Raw genomic sequence first — 24,272 nt, forward strand, 5'->3', positions numbered from 1 at the left:
GGGAGAGATCTGGGGTCTCCCCCGCACGGTTTGAATACAATTCGGTGTACGAACACCGTGGGGGAAGTTAAACAAGCATGCCTTATGTCTGGCCCAAAGGGCTGATGAACACCTGTACTATTTAGTTAACCTTAGGCTCTGGCGATTCAGAGATCGCTTGGCTACAGAACGCATTGTAACTAAGAAATTGGTCTCATATATCTCTTCCACTGAGACGCTAGAAAACTCGCTTCCACACAAAATACACAATAAAACGTTTTCAAGGACTTCAGAAAAGGGTTACAAATAGCCTACCCCAAAGTGCCATGAAAAGAAACGAAAATGACATTACAAGGTGGTTTTGAAATCAGGCTGGTCATTATCCAGCTGTTGAGGATGCATATGCACTTAACGGTATACCCCCACCATCACTTTGCATGTGTCTGGAGAACAAGACAATAGCAGTCTGTCTGCTAAATGTTCTCATCGTGATAATTGGTCATATGAATACTGTTCATTGTTAACTTAATTAAATGTGAATAGGAGATCGGTCACTAAAATGCTAACGTTAGCTTTCGTTAGCTACCAAAGCAGATCCTAATATCTTCCATACAACGACAAGGATCTTTGAAACAGGTGTAACGAAGTGTGGAGTGAAAACCACTGACTATGATTGTGCGTTTTACAATGACTTTATTAACAACTCCAAATACAGGACTTCTTACTTGTGCCATTTCTCGGTCTCTGATCCATGACTGCTGCATACACCGTTTCACTCAACTTTCCCAGTTACCAGCAAGCTAGCGCCGCTGATTGGCTAGTCAGTACAGGATACAATGTGTTGATTGGCGCTTTAGAAAATCTGCCAAAAGCGCTGATTGGCTCGTTAAAAAGGAAATAAAGACAGTGCCAAAAAGATTTTGTAATTCGTAACAGAAATCCGTAACTCGTACTTGAAATCCGTATCCGTAATGCGTAACTGAAATCCGTAACTGAAATCCATATCTGCAGATAGATTTTGAAAGTGAAAATAGTTTTTGAAAGTGTAGATACATTTCGTATTTTAAATCCGTATCTGTAGATAGGTTTTGAAAGTGTAGATGGTTTCACAGATACAAAATCTATATTACAGATTACAAAATATTTATGGCATTGATCTGATGCCATACGACAGTGGTACAGGGGGTAGAGGAGTCGTTTAGTAATCGGAAGGTTGCAAGTTCGATTCCCCACTCCTTATTACCAAGTGTCTAAGTGTCCTTGAGCAAGACACTGAACCCCTAAAATTAAATTAAATAAAAAAACTGCTCCTGATGTATAAATGCAATTTCCTTGTAAGTCGCTTTGGATAAAAGCGTCTGCTAAATCACTAAATGTAAATGTAAGAAAATTCTATTTAATCGAAGTCATTTATTTTAACAGTGCCTTTTTAAAGTGAATAATCCCTCCTTATTCAGTCTAATTTGGTTCTGTGTGTTCTTCTGTTTTGTTCATCTGGACAGAACCCTGCTGCGTTTGACTTCCTCCTTCAGAGGGTTGAGAGAACCCTTCGTCACGCTATCGAGGAAGAGGAGAATATACCACTGGAGCAAGTCACCAATTTCAATGAGGTCAACTTTGAGCTTCAGTGCTACCTTCCAACACCTCATAGTCAACTAGAACAACAGTTCACTGATCTGTGTACACACTGACTGTTATCTATACCCAGCCGCTGGCTTCTGTGATGTCTTAATCATTACTGTTATGATGTAGTGGTTATAATGGATATGGCTATGATGACAATATGATATGGTCTTAAAAGCAAAACAGTAGGAATTCTTCTTTGTACATTGCTGGTGTATTCATTGAACCGACAACAAAGATTATAACGACCCGGCCTCTTCTGTAGGTGTGCGAGGAGATCAAGAAGAAACTGGTCTCTTTGAAAGAGGTGCCCAACAGGATTGAATGTCCGCTCATCTACCATCTTGATGTAGGGGCCATGTACCCCAACATCATCCTGACCAATCGCCTCCAGGTAACTACCACTGCCATTCACTTTATATACAAAAGGTTATACACTGAAAGGTTTTAAAATACATTATTTTATTCAAGTTTTGATTCTATCTCAAAAACTTTGCCTTTTCTTCATGTGGTGTTCATATAAGTGTGTTCTTGTTTCTTGTTCTTTCTCTCCCATCTCTCTGTGCCAGCCGTCTGCCATGGTGGACGAGGCCATTTGTGCCGCCTGTGACTTCAACAAACCGGGCGCCAACTGCCAGCGGAATATGGCCTGGCAGTGGAGAGGAGAGATCAGTACGTGATTTATACCCAGGCGGCGCCCGTCTGATATTAATTATCTTTGGAAAATGAGCTTTGAATTATTGAGATCTCCTGAAGGCTTTAATAATTTAGGTTATCCGGTTAATGCTAGGGAGTGAGTAGTGGTGGACATGCTGCAATGCTCTTTAGAGGCTCATAGGGGCACATACATTGTCATGGTTTTCATTGAATCATTGACTATCTTTACATTTATGATATAATACAATAAATGCAACAAATCAGATTTTGATGACTACGTTCAGTGTATTTATATGCAATTAAATTATCTTTTAATTGAGAAACGGGAGGTCTATGTGAATAAGCCAGCTATTGGATATCTCTCTTAAAAATACAATATGTTGGTCTATCTCAAGTTGCCTGGCAACCCACCGAATGAAAAGGACAGGACATAAAATTCAGATGTCCTGCTATTTGCACATGTGGGCCTGATCAGATGCTGTCAGACAACTCATGTTACTCTTTTCACACCATCTGTCAAGGTGTGGAGAGCTGAAGCTCCATGTACTCCTGAATAAGGGCTGTTTTGGCTAGGGTCTAAAAATGTTTGGACATTAGCTGGGCTTATTTTCCATATACAGTACACTAGCATACGTGAAAATGGGAAATAACACAACAGTTAACATGCTCTCGGAAGATCTGATAACGTGTTATCACACCCAAAAATGACTTATCGAAAATGTAATGTTCCTGTATTTAGTGTGGTATCGGTGATTGTATTGTTAGTAAACATGTGAATGTAGTCCTGCTTTGGTGTTTCAGCTGTACTCAGATCAGGTGTTTTTGCGTGTCTTGTGCAGTGCCCGCGAGCCGCAGTGAGTTCCATCTGTACTCAGATCAGGGTGTTTTTGCGTGTCTTGTGCAGTGCCCGCGAGCCGCAGTGAGTTCCATCTGTACTCAGATCAGGGTGTTTTTGCGTGTCTTGTGCAGTGCCAGCGAGCCGCAGTGAGTTCCATCGCATCCAGCAGCAACTGGAGTCTGAGAAGTTCCCTCCCTTCTTCCCCAACGGGCCCCCGCGGGCCTTCCACAGCCTGGACCGAGAGGAGCAGGCCCGCCACGAGAAGAAGCGCCTTGCAGGTGACGATCTTGCCTCTCTCTCTCTTTCTCTCTCTTTACCATTCTCTCGCTCTCGCTCACTCTCACCCTCTCTCTTTATCACTCTCACACTCTCCATCCCTCCCTCTCTCTCTCCCACTCACTCTCTCTCTCTCTTTATCACTCTCACCCTCTCTCTCTCTCTTTATCTCTTTATCTCTCTCTCTTTATCACTCTCACACTCTCCCTCTCTCTCTCTTTACCCCTCTCTCTCTCCCTAGCTCTCTCTCCCACTTTCTCTCTCCCTCCCTCCCTCTCTCACGCTCTCTCTCTCTCTCCGCTCTCTCTCTCTCTCCTCTCTCTCTCTCTCCCACTCTCTCTCTCTATCCCACTCTTTCACTGTTCTCCTTTTTTCAGTGGCCCCTCCTAGACTTTCAAAGTGTGAGAGTGATATTTAGTCTTAATACAGGGGTGTTCTGTTAGCAAAAATGTCTCCTCACACCATGTCTTTACTCCTTACAATGCTCTCATGTGAAAGGTGATACTGTGAGATGGTTCAGTTGAGTCGATAGAGTAAGATTATTTTGATTTATACTGTATTTTCCAGACTATTAACCACAACGTATATAAACCGCACTACAGTATTTTACTTAATTGTATAAAACAAACCTGTGTGTTGATTATAATTGAATGTTTTCGATGCACTTGTGGCCTAACTGCATTGTCCTCGTCTATTTGTTGTCTTTAGATTACTGTAGGAGGGCGTATAAGAAGGTGCATGTGACCAAGCTCGAGACGAGGATCACCACCATCTGCCAGAGGGAGAACTCCTTCTATGTGGACACCGTACGAGCCTTCAGAGATCGCCGCTATGAGTTCAAAGGCCTACACAAGGTATCCTGCTTTAAAACACCCTTTGTCCGTCCGCAATGACATCAGTCGGACCTTCCTCATCCCCATCAGATGTTTATCCCCCTGTGTCTTTCTAAAGTTTTGTCCCTAAAGAATTGACCGAATACTGCCATCCATGACTGGGCCGTTAGTGTGTCCTAAAGAAAGCCAGAACGAGGCGAACTTTGGATGTAAATCCGTAGCTGATTTTCTGTTTTTATCTCAAACTCTCTCAAACTGTCCTCTGTTTGACTTTGAAGGTGTGGAAGATCGCTAGCTGATGTCAAACTGTCTCAAACTGTCCTCTGTTTGACTTTGAAGGTGTGGAAGGTCGCTAGCTGATGTCAAACTGTCTCAAACTGTCCTCTGTTTGCCTTGAAGGTGTGGAAGAAGAAGCTGTCCCAGGCTCAGGACCGCGGGGACGCTGTTGAGGTGAAGCGCTGCAAGAACATGGAGATCCTCTACGACTCCCTGCAGCTGGCCCACAAGTGCATCCTCAACTCCTTCTACGGCTACGTCATGAGGAAAGGGTACGAGCTGCACTCCGATCAGTCGTTTAATGAGGTGTTTTTAATCCAAAGGCCATTTAAAAAGAACCGCTTCACTGTAGAAGATTAATAAACCTAATGCAGTGGACACAGCTATGTTAAAACCCTACAGAGACTGGAATCAGTTTTGCATACCAGTGCCATGCTTTCCACTTTTTCGCCATATTTTTTTTAACCCAATTAGATCAGCGTTCAGTTAACACTGGTGATTCCCCCAGTTCAACGTAGTGCAACAAAAAGTACAGAAGAAAAATTGTATATAGCAATAGTCAGTGATCATGCAAGTGTAACCATAGAAACATTTCTTCACTCTGTTTTGTAGAGCTCGCTGGTACTCCATGGAAATGGCAGGAATCGTGTGCTACACAGGAGCGAACATCATCACCCAGGCCAGAGAGCTTATTGAACAGATCGGGTAAGTCACTGATCCAGTATGTCTTGAGGGCGCCTCAGGAGTTGGATGGCCAGGGCTCTTAACATTTTCTTTCGGTCCAACGTTGTCATGGCAAAATTGGCATGTAAACTAGTATTTATTGTTACACTAGGTTGCTGCTTGATTGTACTTTCCTTTCTACGTCGCTTTGGATAAAAGCGTCTGCTATTTGAATAAATGAAATGTAATGTAATGTAATGCATGTAATCCCATGACGCTGACCCCATGACACTGACCCCATGACATGACACTGACCCTACCTGGTCCTGACCCCATGACACTGACCCTTCCTGGTCCTGTAGGAGGCCTTTGGAGTTGGACACTGATGGGATCTGGTGTGTTCTGCCTAACTCCTTTCCCGAGAACTTTGTCCTCAAATCAACCAACGAGAAGAAACCCAAGGTCACCATCTCCTATCCCGGAGCCATGCTTAACATCATGGTTAAGGTAAGATGACTTGTCATATTTGGTGTTTTAGATTGCCACGAACAGAGACGTGAGTGTTGGCAGTAACACAAGGCTTAGCCATGCTTAACATCATGGTTAAGGTAAGATGGCTTCATCATATTTGGTGTTTTAGTTTGCCAAAAGCAGAGACCTGAGTGTTGTCAGCACCGCAAGGCTCAAATGGTTGTTTTGTTTTATAGGAGGGCTTCACCAACCACCAGTACCAGGAGCTGGTGGACCCGGCCAATCTGACCTATGAGACGCGTGCCGAGAACAGCATCTTCTTTGAGGTAGACGGGCCTTACTTGGCCATGATACTGCCGGCTTCCAAAGAAGAGGGCAAGAAGCTGAAGAAGAGGTAAGCTTAAAGAACATTTAGACTCAGTGTTTATTGTGATGGGGACTTATGTTGGTCATCACTATGTCTGTGTTTGTGCAGAAGAAAAATGATTTATTTTGATGAGCTGCGGTTCATGTATGGGAAGTACTGGTAATACATTTCTCTTCAGATAAACGAAGGTGACAAAGTGGCTCAATAATGACAACTTCCTGGCAAAAAGACATGGCAGTCCTTCCATGTTCCTTCAGTAAAATAACTCCTTGAGCTGATGTTGCCCTGTATTCCAGGATAACGGGGTATTGAACCCCCCACTGCCTCAGAGAATCCAGGATGCTGGCCACAGATGAGCCTTTAACAGCTATGCTCTTTTGCCTCCCTCTCCCCACCTCCTCAGGTACGCTGTGTTCAATGAGGACGGCTCTCTGGCTGAGCTGAAGGGCTTTGAGGTGAAGCGTAGGGGAGAGCTGCAGCTCATCAAGATCTTCCAGTCCTCTGTGTTCGAGGCCTTCTTAAAGGGAACCACCCTGGAGGAGGTCTACGCCTCCGTAGCCAAAGTGGCTGACTACTGGCTGGATGTCCTCTACAGCAAGGTGGGTTTTCTACATCCTGCTAGCACCTGCTAGGGGGTGTCTTAGGGTGCGTCCACACTTAGCCCGGGCTAAATACAAAAACGTGTATTCACAATGAAAACGATCTCCGTCCACACTAGCGATTTCATATCGTTTTCCAAAATGTTTGCCGTCGACACTAACACGGGTACATGACAATCGTTGTCATGGTTACGCCACTTCAAAGTGGCTGGATGTCCTCTACAGCAAGGTGGGTTTTCTTCATCCTGCTAGCACCTGCTAGGGAGTGTCTTAATCATGGAGTGAAATGCTTGCATAATGCCTGTACATCTCCCTTTAATTTGTTATTCTCTCGTTAATTCATCATTTAAATCTACTTTTTTTGAGGGAATGCCCCTACCTTTATATAACAAAGAAGACTTTAATATAATATATAATATAATATATTAATATGATGCATTCAGTGATGTATGATCTTATTCTCTCATTCATCCGTGTGACTCTTGGTGTCCCTACCTGTACATGTCTGTAGGCTGCCAACATGCCTGACGCAGAGCTATTTGAGCTGACCTTTATACAACAAGAAGACTTCAACATGATGCTTTCAGTGAGTTATGATCTTAGTGTCTCATTCCTCCGTGATCCCCCTCTCTGTAGGCGGCCAACATGCCTGACACGGAGCTGTTCGAGCTGATCTCGGAGAGCCGCTCCATGTCCCGTAAGCTGGAGGACTACGGTGAGCAGAAGTCCACCTCCATCAGCACCGCCAAGCGCCTGGCCGAGTTCCTGGGCGACCAGATGGTGAAGGACAAGGGGCTGAGCTGTCGTTATGTCATCTCACGCAAGCCGGAAGGCTCGCCGGTCACTGAGAGGTAAGGGGTTCAAAGACTACATTATTCCAATAATGCAACAGTAATACGTAACTAACTTAAAACATAATCACGCAGACACACACACACTACATTGACACTGCACCATCTTTATGTATAATAAAATCATTTGTACCCGGAACTGCTCTGCAACTATTTTTGTCCTGTCTGCAGAGCCATACCGTTGGCCATCTTCCAGGCAGAACCTGGAGTCAAAAAGCATTTCCTGCGCAAATGGCTGAAGATGCCAGGTCTTCACGACATGGACATCAGATCGGTGAGTTATGTCATATCTCTCCCTCTTAAGGTACCACTGGTCTAGGCTGAGAAGTATACAAAAAGCGATGATGTTGATATACACCAGCATAGGTACATTTGAAACCTTGTATATTATAGGCACTATTCTGTAGCGCGGTATACATTTGGTTGAAATATAAATTCTAATAAAAAAAAAGGAACTAAATGAAGTCAGACAAGGAATACATCCTTACTCAAGGAGCAGGCTTTTTGGCCCATACACTTTAGTTATTGGAAAGGATGTCTTGATAGAAACCCATAGAACAACCCTGCCTGTGTCACATTGCCCTTGCCTTCCCTCATCCCCCACAGATCCTTGACTGGAACTACTACATCGAGCGCCTGGGCAGCGCCATCCAGAAGATCATCACCATCCCCGCGGCCCTCCAGCAGGTGAAGAACCCGGTGCCCAGGGTGCGTCACCCAGACTGGCTGCACAAGAAGCTTCTGGAGAAGAATGACATCTTCAAGCAGAAGAAGATCAGCGAGCTCTTCACCAGCGAGGGCAAGAGACAGCTACCCAACGTGAGCTTCTCAATTGAGTGTTTCCCAGTAGTGTCATGAACATAAAAACATTTCTTGAGTGGGCCCTTGAGGTTTTTATTTTTATTTATTTGAGTTTTTTGATTTTATTTTTATTTATTTGAATTTTTTATTTATTTATTTGTATTTTTTTTCGTGAAGCACTTAAACTCTTCCCCCATACGGTCCTCAGGTGGCCCAGCCCGGGGAGGCGGCTGACATGGAGGACTTTGGGAAGCCTCCGCAGCCCCTGCAGCCTGCCATCCTCATCAGCACCAAGCGCAAGCGCGTGTCCCAGGGCGAGGACAGCCAGGCCGAGTCCCAGGAGCTGGAGCTCACGCAGTCATGGAGGGAGATCCTGGGCCCGCCGCCCTCCAAGGTGGGTCACCCATGGAGTTAAGCTGTGGGGTGGTCAACAACTCACTGCTTCCCACAGTGTCCGCCATCTCATGTGCATGTAGATTAGATGTCTGTCAGCCGAGCGTTTACCTTGTCTGTGGTTTACTTTCGTTTTTTGTAGTTAGATTCAAGAATCTGGAATCTTATAGTCGGAGGTCTGTTGAGAGAGTGGTTTTGCTTGTTGTGTGATGCAACGGCCTGTCTGTTGCGTCAGTATTCCAACTGTGGTTGGTTGATCTTTGTGTGTGTGTGTGTGTGTGTGTGTGTGTGTCTGCCTGTGTGAGTGCGTGTCTGTGTGTGTGGGTGTGTGTGTGTGATTGTGTGTGTGTGTGATTGTGTGTGTGTGTGTGTGTGTGTGTGTGTGTGTGTGTGTGATGCAGGACGAGCTGCTGGTGTGGTTGCGCTACCACAAGAAGAAGTGGGAGCTGCAGCTGCGGCAGAGGAAGGAGCGGCGTAAGAAGCGACGCCTCATAGATGGCGAGGCCCAGCCAGGAGGGGGCGGTGTGATCCGGGACGGGCCCACCACAGCGCTGGGCAACTTCCTCCGCAAGACGGCGCGCAGCATCCTGGACATGCCCTGGCAGATCATACAGGTCAGAGGGCACTGTGGTCAGAGGAGCCATGGGGGCTGCAGCAGGAACGCTGTTTTGGGGTGTTCAAGTGTAAACCCTGTCATACAGCCACCAGAGACCTTTCAAAGCGTCTTCGTATTAAAGTCATACTTGTTGAGGGACCTGTTCTCCAGTGTTCAGATGCATGGAGGATGAAAGGGAAGAGCGAAAAAGTATTTCTCAGTGAAGAACATGATATAACAAGAGCAATCCGAGATTTCTGACCTCCAGCAAGGAGGTACACAAATCTGGATCCAGAATCCGGATCCAGATCCGGATCATCCTGAAATTTGAATGGGGATGTCCCAGGACCAAGATCCACCTCTTGTGAAAATTTCAGAAAGATCCGCCCAGTAGTTTCTGAGAAATCTTGTCCACAGACAGACAAACAGACGGACAAATAAATTAACGGACCCGATCGCATAACCTCCTTGCCTGAGGTAAAAATGATGTATAAATGATGTATTAAATTATCCTTTTTTTCCCTGTAACCTTTTTCCCTGTGTTGTTGCCTGCCCCTCTCCTCTTAGGTTGCAGAGACCAGCCACCCAGGCTTGTTCAAGCTGTGGGCAGTGATAGGCAGCGACCTGCACTGCATGAAGCTCACCATCCCCAGGGTCTTCTATGTCAACCAGAGGATCCCCAAACAGGACGAGGGACCAACATACAGAAAGGTTTGTTGTACCTAAAATTCATCTGCCTTCCCTAAAGCCAGGAATAAATAACTATAGACCGAACGCATGAATGGAAATGGTACTGTATGTATCCAATGTGCAAGGCCAAAATAAATTAAGTTCTGTCTCTGAAATCTCTGAAAGTGTTTAGTCTTTTCTATTAGTATTTTTGCCGTCGCTGATTTTGTTCGTTGAGCTGCCTGATTGTGAAAAAAAAGAAGCTCCTACGCTCAGACTGGCCTCTTCTCAAAACCACATTGGTGTAAACACTTATTGACTGTGTTCACTTCTTTATCAAATGTCTATTGTCAGTGATGAATCTATTTATTTATTTATTTATTTATTTATTTTGTTTAAATTTTTTTGACCCTGTTCACACTTTTGCTAAGAATTCTGTATGTTCATGTGTTGTTGTTTTATTTTGCAGGTCAACCGAATCCTCCCGCGCTCCAATGTGGTGTGCTACCTTTACCAGTACACGGTTCCTGAAGACATGTACCAGGAGCACATCAACGAGATCAACGCAGACCTCTCTGCTCCCGACATCGAGGGAGTTTATGAGACCCAGGTACTGTGCTGTCTGCTGTGCAGATGCATAGAGAGGGAGTTTATGAGACCCAGGTACTGTGCTGTCTGCTGTGCAGATGCATAGAGAGGGAGTTTATGAGACCCAGGTACTGTGCTGTCTGTTGCATAGAGAGGGAGTTTGAGACCCAGGTACTGTGCTCTCTGTTGTGCAAATGCATAGAGAGGGTGCCGTCCCGTTGGTCTATTCAGGGAGTAGACGAGTTTTAGTCATGGACCAGTAACCCCCAGTGACCCCTAGACGTTTAATATCCGCTTGGGTCACCAGAAACACTCCAACCTCTGCTATGCTGTTCATTTTTAAACGTATAGACAGACTCTAGACGTCGTCATAGTGAAGCAGGGAATGAAAGAGACTTGTACTGGGTTAGCAGCTGAGCTCATTTGATAGTGATGGCACCCAGTCAATGCTTGTAATGTGGTAGCAGTGGACAGCAGGTTTGCTCTGAGCGCTGACGGCCCTCCTTGTTCAGGTTCCTCTGCTGTTCCGTGTGTTTTCCCTAAATTTCCCTATCTATCTATCTATCTTTTCCTCGTTCAAGTTACTCTGCTGTTCTGTGTGTTTTGCCTTAATTTCCCTCGGGATTAATAAAGTATCCATCTATCTATCTTTTCCTCGTTTAGGTTCCTCTGCTGTTCCGTGCGCTGGTGCAGCTTGGCTGTATGTGCATGGTCAACAAGCAGGCCGTGCGAGCCCTCGCCGGCCGAGAGGCCGACACCTTTGACCTCGAGAACCTGGACATGAGGTCACTGGCTCAGTTCAGCTACCTGGAACCTGGTAAGGGACTTTGTCCAATCCTATTATACTGCATGTCTTTTTGAACAAGAGTTGTTAAACTACTTACTTGAACGTTAGATCTGAAATACTGTTCAAGTTAAGTAGTTCTTACTTACTTCTTTAACTTTACTGATTTGTCTATTTTATTAATGCTCTGAAGTCTCTTCCCCTATGTGAATGATATAAGGAGTGTAAGCTGTAGAGCAGGGGTCTCAAACTCAAACTACCAGGGGGCCGATGAGCGTCCAGTCTGGTCATTGGGGGGCCAGATTTTTACGGTAAACGTTGGGGTGGCCCATTTAAATCAATGGAACTTTTCATATTTTTTTTTTAAATCAATGGAACTTTGCGGGCCGGATAAAATCGCTTGGGGGGCCGGAATTGGCCCACGGGCCTGAGTTTGAGACCCCTGCTGTAGAGTAATGGGCCTGAGTTTGAGACCCCTGCTGTGGAGTAATGGGCCTGAGTTTGAGACCCCTGCTGTGGAGTAATGGGCCTGAGTTTGAGACCCCTGCTGTACAGTAATGGGCCTGAGTTTGAGACCCCTGCTGTACAGTAATGGCTGTATTTTCTGAAGTAACTCCCCTGCTGTAGAGTAATGGCTGTATTTTCTGAAGTAACTCCCCTGCTGTACAGTAATGGCTGTATTTTCTGAAGTAACTCCCCTGCTGTAGAGTAATGGCTGTATTTTCTGAAGTAACTCCCCTGCTGTACAGTAATGGCTGTATTTTCTGAAGTAACTCCCCTGCCTGTTGTGTGTGTCCTGTAGGCAGCGTCCGGCACATCTACCTGTACCACCACAGTCAGGGACACAAGGGGTTGTTCGGCCTCTTCATTCCATCCCAGCGCAAGGCCAGCATATTTGTGCTCGACACGGTGAGAGAACATCTCTTTTCTACTCGCTCCCTGACACAAAGGCCACGCATTTAGCCAAACAAAAACGTGTCTCAAAAGGTAAAGGGAGAAGACTCTCGCTCATCTCTGTGTCCCTCCTTGGCTAAAGGGATGTGTGTCTCTTGCTAATCCCAGTGTCCCTTCTCGGCCCTCGGCTGCAGGTGCGCAGTAACCAGATGCCCAACCTGAGCAACCTGTACGGGACGGAGCGCGCCGCCCTGCTGGAGAAGACCAGCGAGGACCTGCTGCCCCCGGAGAAGCACCAGTTTGAGGTGCGGGCCGAGAGCGACGTCAAGGCCATCTACAGAGCCGTGCAGCGCATACTGCTCAACTACAAGGTGCCTACTTTCATTCCTCCTATACAATATACCTGGAGTGTGAGTGTGAGTGTGAGTGTGAGTGTGAGTGTGAGTGTGAGTGTGAGTGTGAGTGTGAGTGTGAGTGTGAGTGTGAGTGTGAGTGTTTGTTTGTGTGTGTGTGCTGCATACTGCTCAACTACAAAGTACCTCCTTTCATTCCGATTAAGGTTTCTGTTTACCTCTACGACCTGACTGGACTGGACTTTAGGCAGTATTGCTTTAAGAATGTATAGTGAGTGGGAGTAAAGTGTGTGTCTGTGTCTGTGTCTGTGTGTGTGTCTGTGTCTGTGTCTGTGTCTGTGTAGGAGGAGCGGCGTGGCCCCACTCTGATTGCTGTGCAGTCCAACTGGGAGCTGCGGCGTCTGGCGGCGGGCATGGGGGTGCTGGATGAGTTCCCGGTGGTGCCCGTGCACGTGCCCGACGAGATCAGCTACAGCGTGCTGGACTGGCAGCGCCACGGCGCCCGCCGCATGATCCGACACTACCTCAACCTGGACAGCTGCCTCTCGCAGGCCTTCGACATGGCCAGGTGGGCAACCCTCCGCTTTTCCTCGCGCCCTTACCTCCGTTTAGTGACTCAAATATGTCTGTCCTTTCCTCACACCCTAACCTCCGTTTAGTGTCTCAAATATGTCTGTCCTTTCCTCACACCCAGAATTAGTTTTGTGGAAATAAACTCATTTATGTATTTTTCGAAAGCAGTTTCTTGATTCTGGTTGTTGTTGCCCCAGTTTTGTAAAAAAAAAATCTTGTCAGTATTAACAAGAGCATTGTCTGGCTAGTTTCTTTCTTCTTGTAGTCCAAACCTGCTTTTCTTCAGTGTCCCTCTCGCCAGCTCACCTGTCTGTCTCTCTCTCTCTCTCATGTCCAGGTACTACCATCTGCCGGTGGGCAACCTGCCACCTGACGTGTCCATCTTCGGTTCGGACCTGTTTCTGGCCCGCCACCTGCGCAAGCACAACCACCTGCTCTGGCTCTCCCCCACCGCCCGGCCCGACCTGGGGGGCAAGGAGGCGGACGACAGCCGGCTGGTGATGGAGAGTGATGACCGGGCCTCAGTGGAGATCAACGGCCAGGGATGCTACTCCACAGGTGGGCTTTTGTGTGTGTGTGTGTGTGTGTGTGTGTGTGTGTGTGTGTGTGTGTGTGTGTGTGTGTGTGTGTGTGTGTGTGTGTGTGTGTGTGTGTGTGTGTGTGTGTGTGATGACCGGGCCTCAGTGGAGATCAACCGCCAGGGATGCTACTCCACAGGTGGGCTTTTTTTGTGTGTGTGTGTGTGTGTGTGTGTGTGTGTGTGTGTGTGTGTGTGATGACCGGGCCTCAGTGGAGATCAACCGCCAGGGATGCTACTCCACAGGTGAGCTTTTGGGCTTTTAGTGTTTTAATCTTCATGCCATTCCATACAGTTTTTTTTTTTCTTTCTGAGCCAGGAATCCCCCTGTAATGCGTTGTGTGTGTGTAAGCTAGACATATTTAGTCTATCGTCCATCCTCTTTGTGGGTGATGATGTTTCAGTTTGTGATTTTTTTTTCAGAGAGAGAAGAGAGATGTACGTCAGCAGTGTACTGAGAGAATAATCCCTTAAAGTAAATGATAAACAAACTTTATAAAGATAAAATGACTGATAAAATGAATTATCTCTCAACTTTAATTGTAATCTTCTTCCACTCCTGCTTGTAAACAGTGGGCACTTGGGCTCCACCCTCTTTCAGCTGTCCAGAGACTTTAACTTTAAAATTAATTCAATTGTGCATAATAAATATGGGTTAAAGGGCACTTGTGCAGTACGCCTGGTAGTCATGTTAACATTCGTTAAAAATAGGTTCCAAATTGCATTTGGTTCATTTCACACCATTTTGTTTTCTGTCTGAGGAAGACTGAGACATAGTGAGTGTGTGAATGTGCCCGTCTTATCTGTGTATCTGCAGATGTTTATTTTTAACAGATCTGGGATAAAAGAGTGTGTGTGTGTGTGTGGGTGCGCGCCATGTGGGAATGCCAGGATGCCTTTTTCATATGCGTGTGTGTGCCGTGTGGGAATGCCAGGATGTCTCTTCAAATGTGTGTCTCGGTGGGCCTGAAAGACATTTCCAGAAGATTATATCACTACAGGATGGGAGGGGATTGAGAGACAAATGATTACTACTGAGAGGAGACATGCATGCGAACATACACACACACACACAATCACAAACAAACACATGCACACACACACACACAGACACGAACACACATGCACAGACACGGACATACAGACACAGACACGTCTGTGTGGGAAATCACTGTAGGATGAGAAATTATGTGATCTACCATTTCACTTTAATACTCACACAACACCTTTCTTTCTCTTACACACACACACACACACACACACACACATGCACGCACCAGACACACATCAGAAACACACACACGCACACATGCACACAATACACGTTCCCACTCCCTGTTTGTGTCTGCTGTCAGCCACGCAGTGTGAACAGTGGAAGATGTTTTCAGATCCAAATGGAGAGAAATTAGCCCTGCACTCAGGGAGGAAGACCTATCATGAAACATTTCACAACATTTTCTAGCATAGAGTACCACACATGCAACACATGTATCAGCTCCGAGTGAATGTGTTTTATTTAAAGACTTTTTGTTTTCAAGCAATTTCAAGCAATTCATTTTTCAGCCTCGTTTCTATGTCGGGCAATTTTAGGGCTTGCGCACATCTCGAGTCCAGAGTGTTACCTAGCTTGGATCCATATTGCAAATTGTTACATAGTTAGAAGTAAATCTGCAAAGTATCATGCTCATACGAACTTGAACAATTCAGCTATGAGTGAGAGCTTGAAAAGACTTTTCTCAGAAACACTGTGACCCAGGAAATGCTGAATGCATTGACCATGCTGACCATGTATTAAAGACTGGTGACTGAGATTGCTGTCTATAAGAGGCATTGCTAATTTAGCAGGCCAGCAGGAAAGGAGGGCAACATTCATTTTCATGTATGTTTATGTTGTTTGTCTTCATAGTGTAAACAGCTAAAATCACTCACTCACACTCACACTCACACAAACTGTGCCCCCCAAAAAACAACTAACCGCCACCGGTTGTAAATAATCCATATTTGTAATGATTTGTAACAGTGTGTGTGGAGCTGGACATCCAGAGTCTGGCGGTGAACACCATCCTGCAGTCTCAGCACGTCAACGACATGGAGGGCGGCGCCAGCATGGGCGTGAGCTTCGACGTCATCCAGCACTCCTCACTGGAGGACATGATGAGTGGCAACCAGGCAGCCAATGCCGTGGCCAGCTACGACGAGACCGCCCTCTGCTCCAACACGTTCAGGTTGGCCCCTCCCCTTGGCGCTCTCTTTAATGTCACTCTAAACGTACACGACCCTAAAACAGTTTAAGCTGTCGTGTTACTTTTTAGTAATCGGAATCAGATTCAGATTTATTGTCAAGTAGGTATACGCCTACCTGAATTTTGCTCTGGTGTATGGGTGCCTACAGTAAACATAACATACACACACAATTAGTGCTACACATAACATAAAACATAGAAACACAATAAGTACTACACACAAGAATAGTCAGTTCACTTCCAGCCTTTTAAACAAGCTGCAAATCTATCTCTCTAACTGGCGTTCGCCGACTCCTTTGACAGGATCCTGAAGAGCATGGTCGTTGGCTGGGTGCGAGAGATCACGCAGTACAACAACGTTTACGCCGACAACCAGGTGATGCATTTCTACCGCTGGCTGCGGTCGCCCAGCTCCCTGCTCTACGACCCAGCACTGCACCGCACCCTGAACAACATGATGAAGAAGATCTTCCTGCAGTGAGTGCCTACACAGCCCTAGTTCAACTTCACCCGACTTAAATAGTTGAAGTAATAGTATATCATTTTATACCATATATTGGAGACCAGTCTTGGATTTTAGTCAGTCACGATCCAGGTTTAATCTTGTACAATGGTGGCCATTCCAAGGGAGACAAAGCCTGAAGTTCCACTCATAGCATCACCTCAGATTTATCTGAGTGCGAAAGTGGGACAGGAGGTAGAGAAGTCGTTTAGTAATCAGAAGGTTGCTAGTTTGAATCCCGGTCGAAGCATCCTTGAGCAAGACATTGAACCCCTAATTGCTCCTTATGTGCAGTCAGTGTAAAAAAAAAAATATGTGAATACATCCTTGTAAGTGGCTTTGGATTAATGTGTCTGCTAAAATGACGAAATGTAAATAATGGTAACTTATGTTTTCAGATCTGCATTAAGTGTGTGTGTTCAGTTAATGGCCACTCCTGTTGGTTGGTTAGTTGTTCTCATGCCGTGCCGCCATTTTGTCCATTCAAGTTCATGGGGAGGAAGTGGCTTAACATATCTGCTAAAATGTAAAATGATTTGGGTTTGTACGTAACTGTAACTCCCACTTTCTAGATTGGTTGCTGAGTTCAAGCGCCTGGGCTCCAATGTAGTCTATGGGAACTTCAACCGGCTCATCCTCTGCACCAAGAAACGCCACATTGATGATGCCATCGCCTATGTCGAGTACATCACTAACAGGTCAGAAGTGCCAACAACCCTTTTCTAGATCTTTGCCGTATATGGAGTTATATGAAAGGAGTTAAATGTGTTTCTAACAGGTCAGAAGTGCCAACAACCCTTTTTCTAGATCTTTGCCGTATATAGAGTTATATGAAAGGAGTTAAATGTGTTTCTAACAGGTCAGAAGTGCCAACAACCCTTTTCTAGATCTTTGCCGTATATGGAGTTATATGAAAGGAGTTAAATGTGTTTCTAACAGGTCAGAAGTGCCAACAACCCTTTTCTAGATCTTTGCCGTATATAGAGTTATATGAAAGGAGTTAAATGTGTTTCTAACAGGTCAGAAGTGCCAACAACCCTTTTCTAGATCTTTGCCGTATATGGAGTTATATGAAAGGAGTTAAATGTGTTTCTAACAGGTCAGAAGTGCCAACAACCCTTTTCTAGATCTTTGCCGTATATGGAGTTATATGAAAGGAGTTAAATGTGTTTCTAACAGGTCAGAAGTGCCAACAACCCTTTTCTAGATCTTTGCCGTATATGGAGTTATATGAAAGCAGTTAAATGTGTTTCTAACAGGTCAGAAGTGCCAACAACCCTTTTCTAGATCTTTGCCGTATATGGAGTTATATGAAAGGAGTTAAATGTGTTTCTAACAGGTCAGAAGTGCCAACAACCCTTTTCTAGATCTTTGCCGTATATAGAGTTATATGAAAGGAGTTAAATGTGTTTCTAACAGGTCAGAAGTGCCAACAACCCTTTTCTAGATCTTTGCCGTATATGGAGTTATATGAAAGGAGTTAAATGTGTTTCTAACAGGTCAGAAGTGCCAACAACCCTTTTCTAGATCTTTGCCGTATATGGAGTTATATGAAAGGAGTTAAATGTGTTTCTAACAGGTCAGAAGTGCCAACAACCCTTTTCTAGATCTTTGCCGTATATAGAGTTATATGAAAGGAGTTAAATGTGATTTATCTGACCCCTCTCTGATGCATTACTTTAGCATCCACTCACGGGAGATCTTCCACTCCCTCTCGCTCACCTTCTCACGCTGTTGGGAGTTCCTGCTGTGGATGGATCCAGCCAATCACGGAGGAGTGAAGGGCAAGCTGCCATCCAGTGTCCTCTGCGGAGAGGTAGATGTTCATGTTCATTAGCAAACGTAGGGGTGTAGTCCGTTAAAGGCCCCTTCACTGATGGTGTCATAGCAACTACCTTACAAACATGTGTGCAGCTGGTTTGTGCGTGAATGAGCTAGTTTGTGTGTGAATCAGTTGGTTTGTGTTTGAATGAGCTGGTTTGTGCGTGAACGAGCTGGTTTGTGCCTGAACGAGCTGGTTTGTGCCTGAACGAGCTGGTTTGTGCCTGAACGAGCTGGTTTGTGCCTGAACGAGCTGGTTTGTGCGTGAACGAGCTGGTTTGTGCCTGAACGAGCTGGTTTGTGCGTGAACGAGCTGGTTTGTGCCTGAACGAGCTGGTTTGTGCCTGAACGAGCTGGTTTGTGCCTGAACGAGCTGGTTTGTGCGTGAACGAGCTGGTTTGTGCCTGAACGAGCTGGTTTGTGCCTGAACGAGCTGGTTTGTGCCTGAACGAGCTGGTTTGTGCCTGAACGAGCTGGTTTGTGCCTGAACGAGCTGGTTTGTGCCTGAACGAGCTGGTTTGTGCGTGAACGAGCTGGTTTGTGCCTGAACGAGCTGGTTTGTGCCTGAACGAGCTGGTTTGTGCGTGAACGAGCTGGTTTGTGCCTGAACGAGCTGGTTTGTGCCTGAACGAGCTGGTTTGTGCCTGAACGAGCTGGTTTGTGTGTGAACGAGCTGGTTTGTGCCTGAACGAGCTGGTTTGTGCCTGAACGAGCTGGTTTGTGCGTGAACGAGCTGGTTTGTGCCTGAACGAGCTGGTTTGTGCCTGAACGAGCTGGTTTGTGCCTGAACGAGCTGGTTTGTGTGCAGAATGGCACCGGCAAGAAGAAAAAGGAAAAGGGCGATGGGTCTGAAGAGGAGGGCAGTGAGGATGAAGATGACGAAGACGAAGTGGCTGGGCGAGAGGGGGAGGGGGGTGATGGTGAAGACAATGTTGAGGACCTGATTGAGAGCAGCTGGAACGTCATGCAGTATCTTCCCCAAACGGCCTCCTGTCAGAAGTACTTCCTCATGATCATCTCAGGTAATGTTTCAACTCTACTCTTAGCGTGTTATGACCCTCCTGTAACTCTACTCTTAGCGTGTTATGACCCTCCTTATTGTTTCAACCCTACACTAATCCTGTTATGACCCTGATTTTTGTTTCAACTCTACTCTGAACATGTTATGATCCTCCTGAAACTTTACTCTAATCCTGTTATGACCCTCCTTATTGTTTCAACCCTACACTAATCCTGTTGTGACCCTGCTTTTTGTTTCAACTCTACTCTAAGCCTCTTATGACCCTCCTTATTGTTTCAACTCTACTCTAAGCCTCTTATAACTCTGCTGTTTGATTCAACTCTACTCTAAGCCTCTTATGACCCTCCTTATTGTTTCAACTCTACTCTAAGCATATTATAACTCTGCTGTTTGCTTCAACTCTATTCTAAGCATGTTATAACTCTGCTGTTAAGACAGCATCTCGCCCGCTCTTGTACCCATCATTGGAATGGATCTAAACCAAACCAAAATATCTGTTGTTCGTTACTGAATTTTGGAATGTGTGGCGAATTAAGTGTGCTTGAACACAGCAAAAATGTAATGTATGTGAAGTTTCTTATCTTGCGGGGTGAACATTTAAATTGATTGAGTTGTATTTTGAGTGTTTGCTCAGTTTATTGTTTTTGGATGTCATCTGGTACACTGGTCTGTTATGTGATGATTTGTCCTCTGCAGCTTATATTGCAGCTGTCTATCACAGCATGAGGGAGGAGCTACGGCGGAACGCTCCCGGGGCCACTCCCATTAAGAGGCGGGGCGGAAGCCAGGCTTCCCAGCAGGCAGCAGGAGACAGCAGTTCCCTCCCTGGTGAGACTGGATCCTTCACAAATCAAATCAAACTTTATTTATACAGCGCATTTCATGCCAAGAGGCAACACAATGCGCTTCAGGGGGGGGGCGGGGGGATACAAATACTTATCTTTAATACTAATTTTCAGAGGGATACAAAAGCCATATAATGTGAAGTGCAAACATATGTCAAAGCACTGAGCCAACAGGGCTTTATAGTCCCTTCATATATAAACATTCATTTGAACAGTTCATCCGGACTAAGGAAAAATCTGTTTTCTTTTCACGTAATTTTTAGTAAACATTGTAATTCGAATTGTGTTACTGTATAGCTTCTGTAAAATTAACCTGTAGTTCTTCTTTCTGCCCTCCAGGCATGATCAGTTTCTCTCAGGAGTACATCTCTGGCGAGCTGACCCAGAACTTCTTCACCATCACGCAGAAGATCCAGAAGAAGGTGATGGGCACACGTAACATGACGCTGCCCTCGGAGATGTTCCCCGTCCTGCCCGGCTCACACCTGCCCCTCCACAACCCTGCCCTGGAGTTCATCAAATACGTCTGTCAGGTGAAGAACCTCTAACCCTGCCCCTAACCCTAACCCTGCCCTGCAGTTCATCAAATACGTCTGTCAGGTGAAGAAGCTCTGACCTCCTGGCACTAGGAACCGTTTTTATACAGTTATACCTCATATTACAACCAGAATTACGGAAAAGTTGGGACATTTTTAAAATTTGAATAAAATGAAAACTAAAACACTCTCAAATCACATGAGCCAAAATTGTATTCAGAATAGAACATAGATAACATGACAAATGTTTGAGGTGATCCTCTGACCTCCTGGCACCAGAAACCGTTTTCCTACAGTTATACCTCATATTACATACATGCATTCTCCTTAGGATGTACCTCTCCAGAGATCAAGCCTTTCTTCACAATAATTGTTGTTTTAGGATTAGTGGTGACCGATTAATCTTCACATGACAAAGTTATTAAAAAAATGTAAGTTATATCGGCCTTTTGTCCTAAAGCGGTCGATAAAAATTTCTTATATTGCTGTTTTGGCCTTTCGTCTTAAAGGTTGTTAAAGCTTATTAACTATGCCATTTTATCAGCATTACATATCGGCAAACGTCCGTTCTGTTTTCTTCATGAACGCATCAGTATCGTCACCTGAAAAACCCATATCGGCCGACTGCTAGTTAGGATAGTTCTAAAATTCCAAATACGTGCTTCAGGGGGTTTAAATAAATCTGGAAGAGTAGCGAACATATACATTTTTTAAGTACAAAGAGTTAGCGTTTATTGCTTGTGCCCAGGTAAAATATCTATGAATAAAGCAGTGTTTCTCTGTGGGTGCGGTTCTCTGGGTTATACTGAAGTGTATTGTCCCCTTCAGGTGCTGTCGTTGGATGCAAACATCGTGAACCAGGTAAACAAGCTGAAGCGAGACCTGCTTCGCTTGGTGGATGTGGGCGAGTTCTCGGAGGACGCCCAGTTCCGTGACCCGTGCCAATCGTATGTCCTGCCGGAGGTCATCTGCCACCACTGCAACTTCTGCCGCGACCTTGACCTGTGCAAGGACCCGTCCATGGCACAGGTCAGTGGAACACGTGTATCCTACCCTTTGCTTCTTTCCAAGTTTATGTTTTACGTTGTATTTTTTTCATCACAAAGTAGAGGCATAGAAAACTCACTGCCAGGATGAACCACTGAAAGGGTCAGGACTGGGCTGGTTTTTATAGGCCAGGCATGGATCATGCCTATTCAGAAGCAAATGTGATTCAGTCTTCAAAACAAAAATGTCTTTATGGCTAGTTTAGAGCTCAAAAACCTCAAAGACTACATGCGAATATTGCTGAAAGCTGGAAAATATTAGCATTTCACATGTAACAGCCATCAAAACTTGAGAACTGTGAGTCCGTGAGCTGTGGGGTGAGTAACGTAAAAAAGAGCATTAAGAATTTACACCACCTTGTGTAAAGGGCTGTGATGCTGAAATTGGGACCATTTTAATTAGATTTTATACGTATTATATATTTATAGAATTTGATGAACAGGAAGTTGTATTTGAGACCTTTTATGTTTCATCATGGTACAAAAAGCAATGTATGCCTTTGGTATACAAATAATGGGCTGGAACAACCACACCCCAAAGATTCTCAAAATAAATCAGAGGAAAACTGAATGGCCATCCAACCAAACCCTAATTGTGTATATCGTGTACATGTTCTGTTCTCTTGCAGTACTGTTGGGATGTTTGTGTGCTTCTTCATAAATATATTGTGTAACTGCATATTTGAATTGTTGGTGTATTTTTCTTTCTGCAGGACGGCACGGTTCTGCCCCAGTGGTTCTGTTCCAACTGCCAGGCCCAGTACGACACGGACTCCATAGAGATGGCGCTGGTGGCAGCCCTTCAGAAGAAGCTGATGAGCTACACACTACAGGACCTGGTGAGACACACACACATGTTGCTTAATATGTCCCACACACACCTTTTTTTCTTTTAATTGTTCTGTTTTAATACTTTTTCTTCTATTCACTATGATTTTATTAATTATTTTAATTTAATTTATTATTTATTTCAATTTTATATAATCCTATTTTTTTGTTCTGACTTTAGCGTTTTTATAACCTTTTTTTATTTCTGTAATTGATTGTTTAGCCCTGTCAAGCACATTGAGACTTATTTGTATTTAAAAGTGTGTTAAATAAATAAAATCCATTATTATTATTATTATTATTATTAATAATCATTATTACTTCAGTCTCTACTTCAACTTTTGACCACAGTGTCATGTTCCCCGATGATGACCCTGTCGCCCCACCTCTAACTCTTGTCAGGCGTGCACTAAATGATGACCCTGTCCCTCCTCTCCCCTCTCCTCTCCTGTCCCTCTCCTTTGTCTCTTGTCAGGCGTGCGCTAAATGCAAGGGGGTGAAAGAGGCCAACATGCCTCTGTACTGCCGCTGCGCTGGCGATTTCAGCCTCACGTTCTCCACCAAGGTCTGTGGCTTATCGCATCTAACATCTAACACTTCCACTCACGCCGCCTACTGATTGCATTTCCACTGCTTTATCACCAAGATCTCCTGCAGTCTGGAAGTCTCATTGATTCCTCCGCTTCCTCCCTGTCTAGAGCTTCTCCGAGCAGATCGGAGTGTTCCGGAATATCGCGGCCCATTACAAGATGGGGTTCCTGCAGGAGACGATCGACTGGCTGCTCCTTATGAGTCCTCAGCTGGCCTGAGTGGCGCACACACACACACACACACACACACACACACACACACACACACACACACACACACACACACACACACACAACCCCAAGGAATAGAAGCTGATTTGTGCTCGACAGGCTTCTGTCACCATCAGTGTCTAGTTTTGCAGACATTATTGTTATTGTGCACAGACTGTAAATAGAAGAACATGGAGAAATGGTATGGAATGCTTGCCCGAGTGAGGCTTTGGTTAGCATTTGGAGATAAAACATAGCTGAAGGAATATGGTTTTATAAATAAGGTCTCTGAAATGAATAATGGCTTTTTCTTCAAGGTGTGTGGTTGTAATGTCTTTTTTTTCTGTCAATAAATATTTTTTTCATATAATTTTTGAGCATGTAGCACGACGATCTGTTCTTGCCTGTGTTGTCTGCCCCAATCATAGTCGTCTATTGATCCCCTGGTGAGAGGCCCCATTAGTTATAAAAAGACAAATGTGGTTTCACTGGTGGGTTATTGATCTCTAATGTTTCTTTAAGTCATTTCCTGACCAGCTGACAGCTTTTATAAGGTCGTATGTGTTCTCGTTTGGCCTCTTCTCACATTCTGTTCATCGCCACGCAGTCTGTTTGAAGCGACACTGTCTGTTTGGAGCGACACACTGTCTGTTTGGAGCGACACGCAGTCTGTTTGAAGCGACACACTGTGTTTGAAGCGACACACACACCGGTCTCCTCTCCTCTCCTCTCCTCTCCTCTCCTCTCCTCTCCTCTCCTCTCCTCACTCTAACCTCATTGACCCACAACTGGACTCCTCTCCTCTCCTCGCTCTAACCTCATTGACCCACAACTGGACCCCTCTCCTCTCCTCGCTGTAACCTTATTGTCCCACAACTGGACCCATCTCCTCTCCTCTCCTCGCTGTAACCTCATTGACCCACAACTGGACCCATCTCATCTCTTCTCCTCTCCTCTCCTCGCTGTAACC

General features: G+C 45.1%; 1 protein-coding gene across 1 annotated transcript in view; it reads left to right on the forward strand.

Moving 5' to 3' along the window:
* Positions 1-23,311, forward strand: part of pole (polymerase (DNA directed), epsilon) — a gene marked incomplete at both ends in the record, with an annotated part of 30,028 nt that extends 6,717 nt beyond the window's left edge. The window contains 33 exons of the mRNA XM_080852479.1: positions 1,482-1,589; positions 1,868-1,996; positions 2,172-2,274; positions 3,229-3,375; positions 4,082-4,227; positions 4,606-4,754; positions 5,095-5,187; positions 5,508-5,652; positions 5,853-6,010; positions 6,387-6,582; positions 7,219-7,433; positions 7,605-7,707; positions 8,040-8,252; positions 8,443-8,628; positions 9,029-9,241; positions 9,790-9,933; positions 10,361-10,501; positions 11,143-11,296; positions 12,066-12,172; positions 12,352-12,528; positions 12,855-13,078; positions 13,421-13,641; positions 15,681-15,885; positions 16,207-16,380; positions 16,978-17,103; positions 18,089-18,221; positions 19,035-19,248; positions 19,944-20,075; positions 20,432-20,625; positions 21,457-21,657; positions 22,388-22,513; positions 22,978-23,067; positions 23,201-23,311. Coding sequence (XP_080708605.1) covers positions 1,482-1,589; positions 1,868-1,996; positions 2,172-2,274; positions 3,229-3,375; positions 4,082-4,227; positions 4,606-4,754; positions 5,095-5,187; positions 5,508-5,652; positions 5,853-6,010; positions 6,387-6,582; positions 7,219-7,433; positions 7,605-7,707; positions 8,040-8,252; positions 8,443-8,628; positions 9,029-9,241; positions 9,790-9,933; positions 10,361-10,501; positions 11,143-11,296; positions 12,066-12,172; positions 12,352-12,528; positions 12,855-13,078; positions 13,421-13,641; positions 15,681-15,885; positions 16,207-16,380; positions 16,978-17,103; positions 18,089-18,221; positions 19,035-19,248; positions 19,944-20,075; positions 20,432-20,625; positions 21,457-21,657; positions 22,388-22,513; positions 22,978-23,067; positions 23,201-23,311 — 5,178 coding nt within the window. The remainder of the gene's footprint in view (positions 1-1,481; positions 1,590-1,867; positions 1,997-2,171; positions 2,275-3,228; positions 3,376-4,081; positions 4,228-4,605; positions 4,755-5,094; positions 5,188-5,507; positions 5,653-5,852; positions 6,011-6,386; positions 6,583-7,218; positions 7,434-7,604; positions 7,708-8,039; positions 8,253-8,442; positions 8,629-9,028; positions 9,242-9,789; positions 9,934-10,360; positions 10,502-11,142; positions 11,297-12,065; positions 12,173-12,351; positions 12,529-12,854; positions 13,079-13,420; positions 13,642-15,680; positions 15,886-16,206; positions 16,381-16,977; positions 17,104-18,088; positions 18,222-19,034; positions 19,249-19,943; positions 20,076-20,431; positions 20,626-21,456; positions 21,658-22,387; positions 22,514-22,977; positions 23,068-23,200) is intronic.
* Positions 23,312-24,272: the final 961 nt, after the last annotated feature.

This window comes from Sprattus sprattus (assembly GCF_963457725.1).
Source record: "Sprattus sprattus genome assembly, chromosome: 15".
NCBI lineage: Eukaryota > Metazoa > Chordata > Actinopteri > Clupeiformes > Clupeidae > Sprattus > Sprattus sprattus.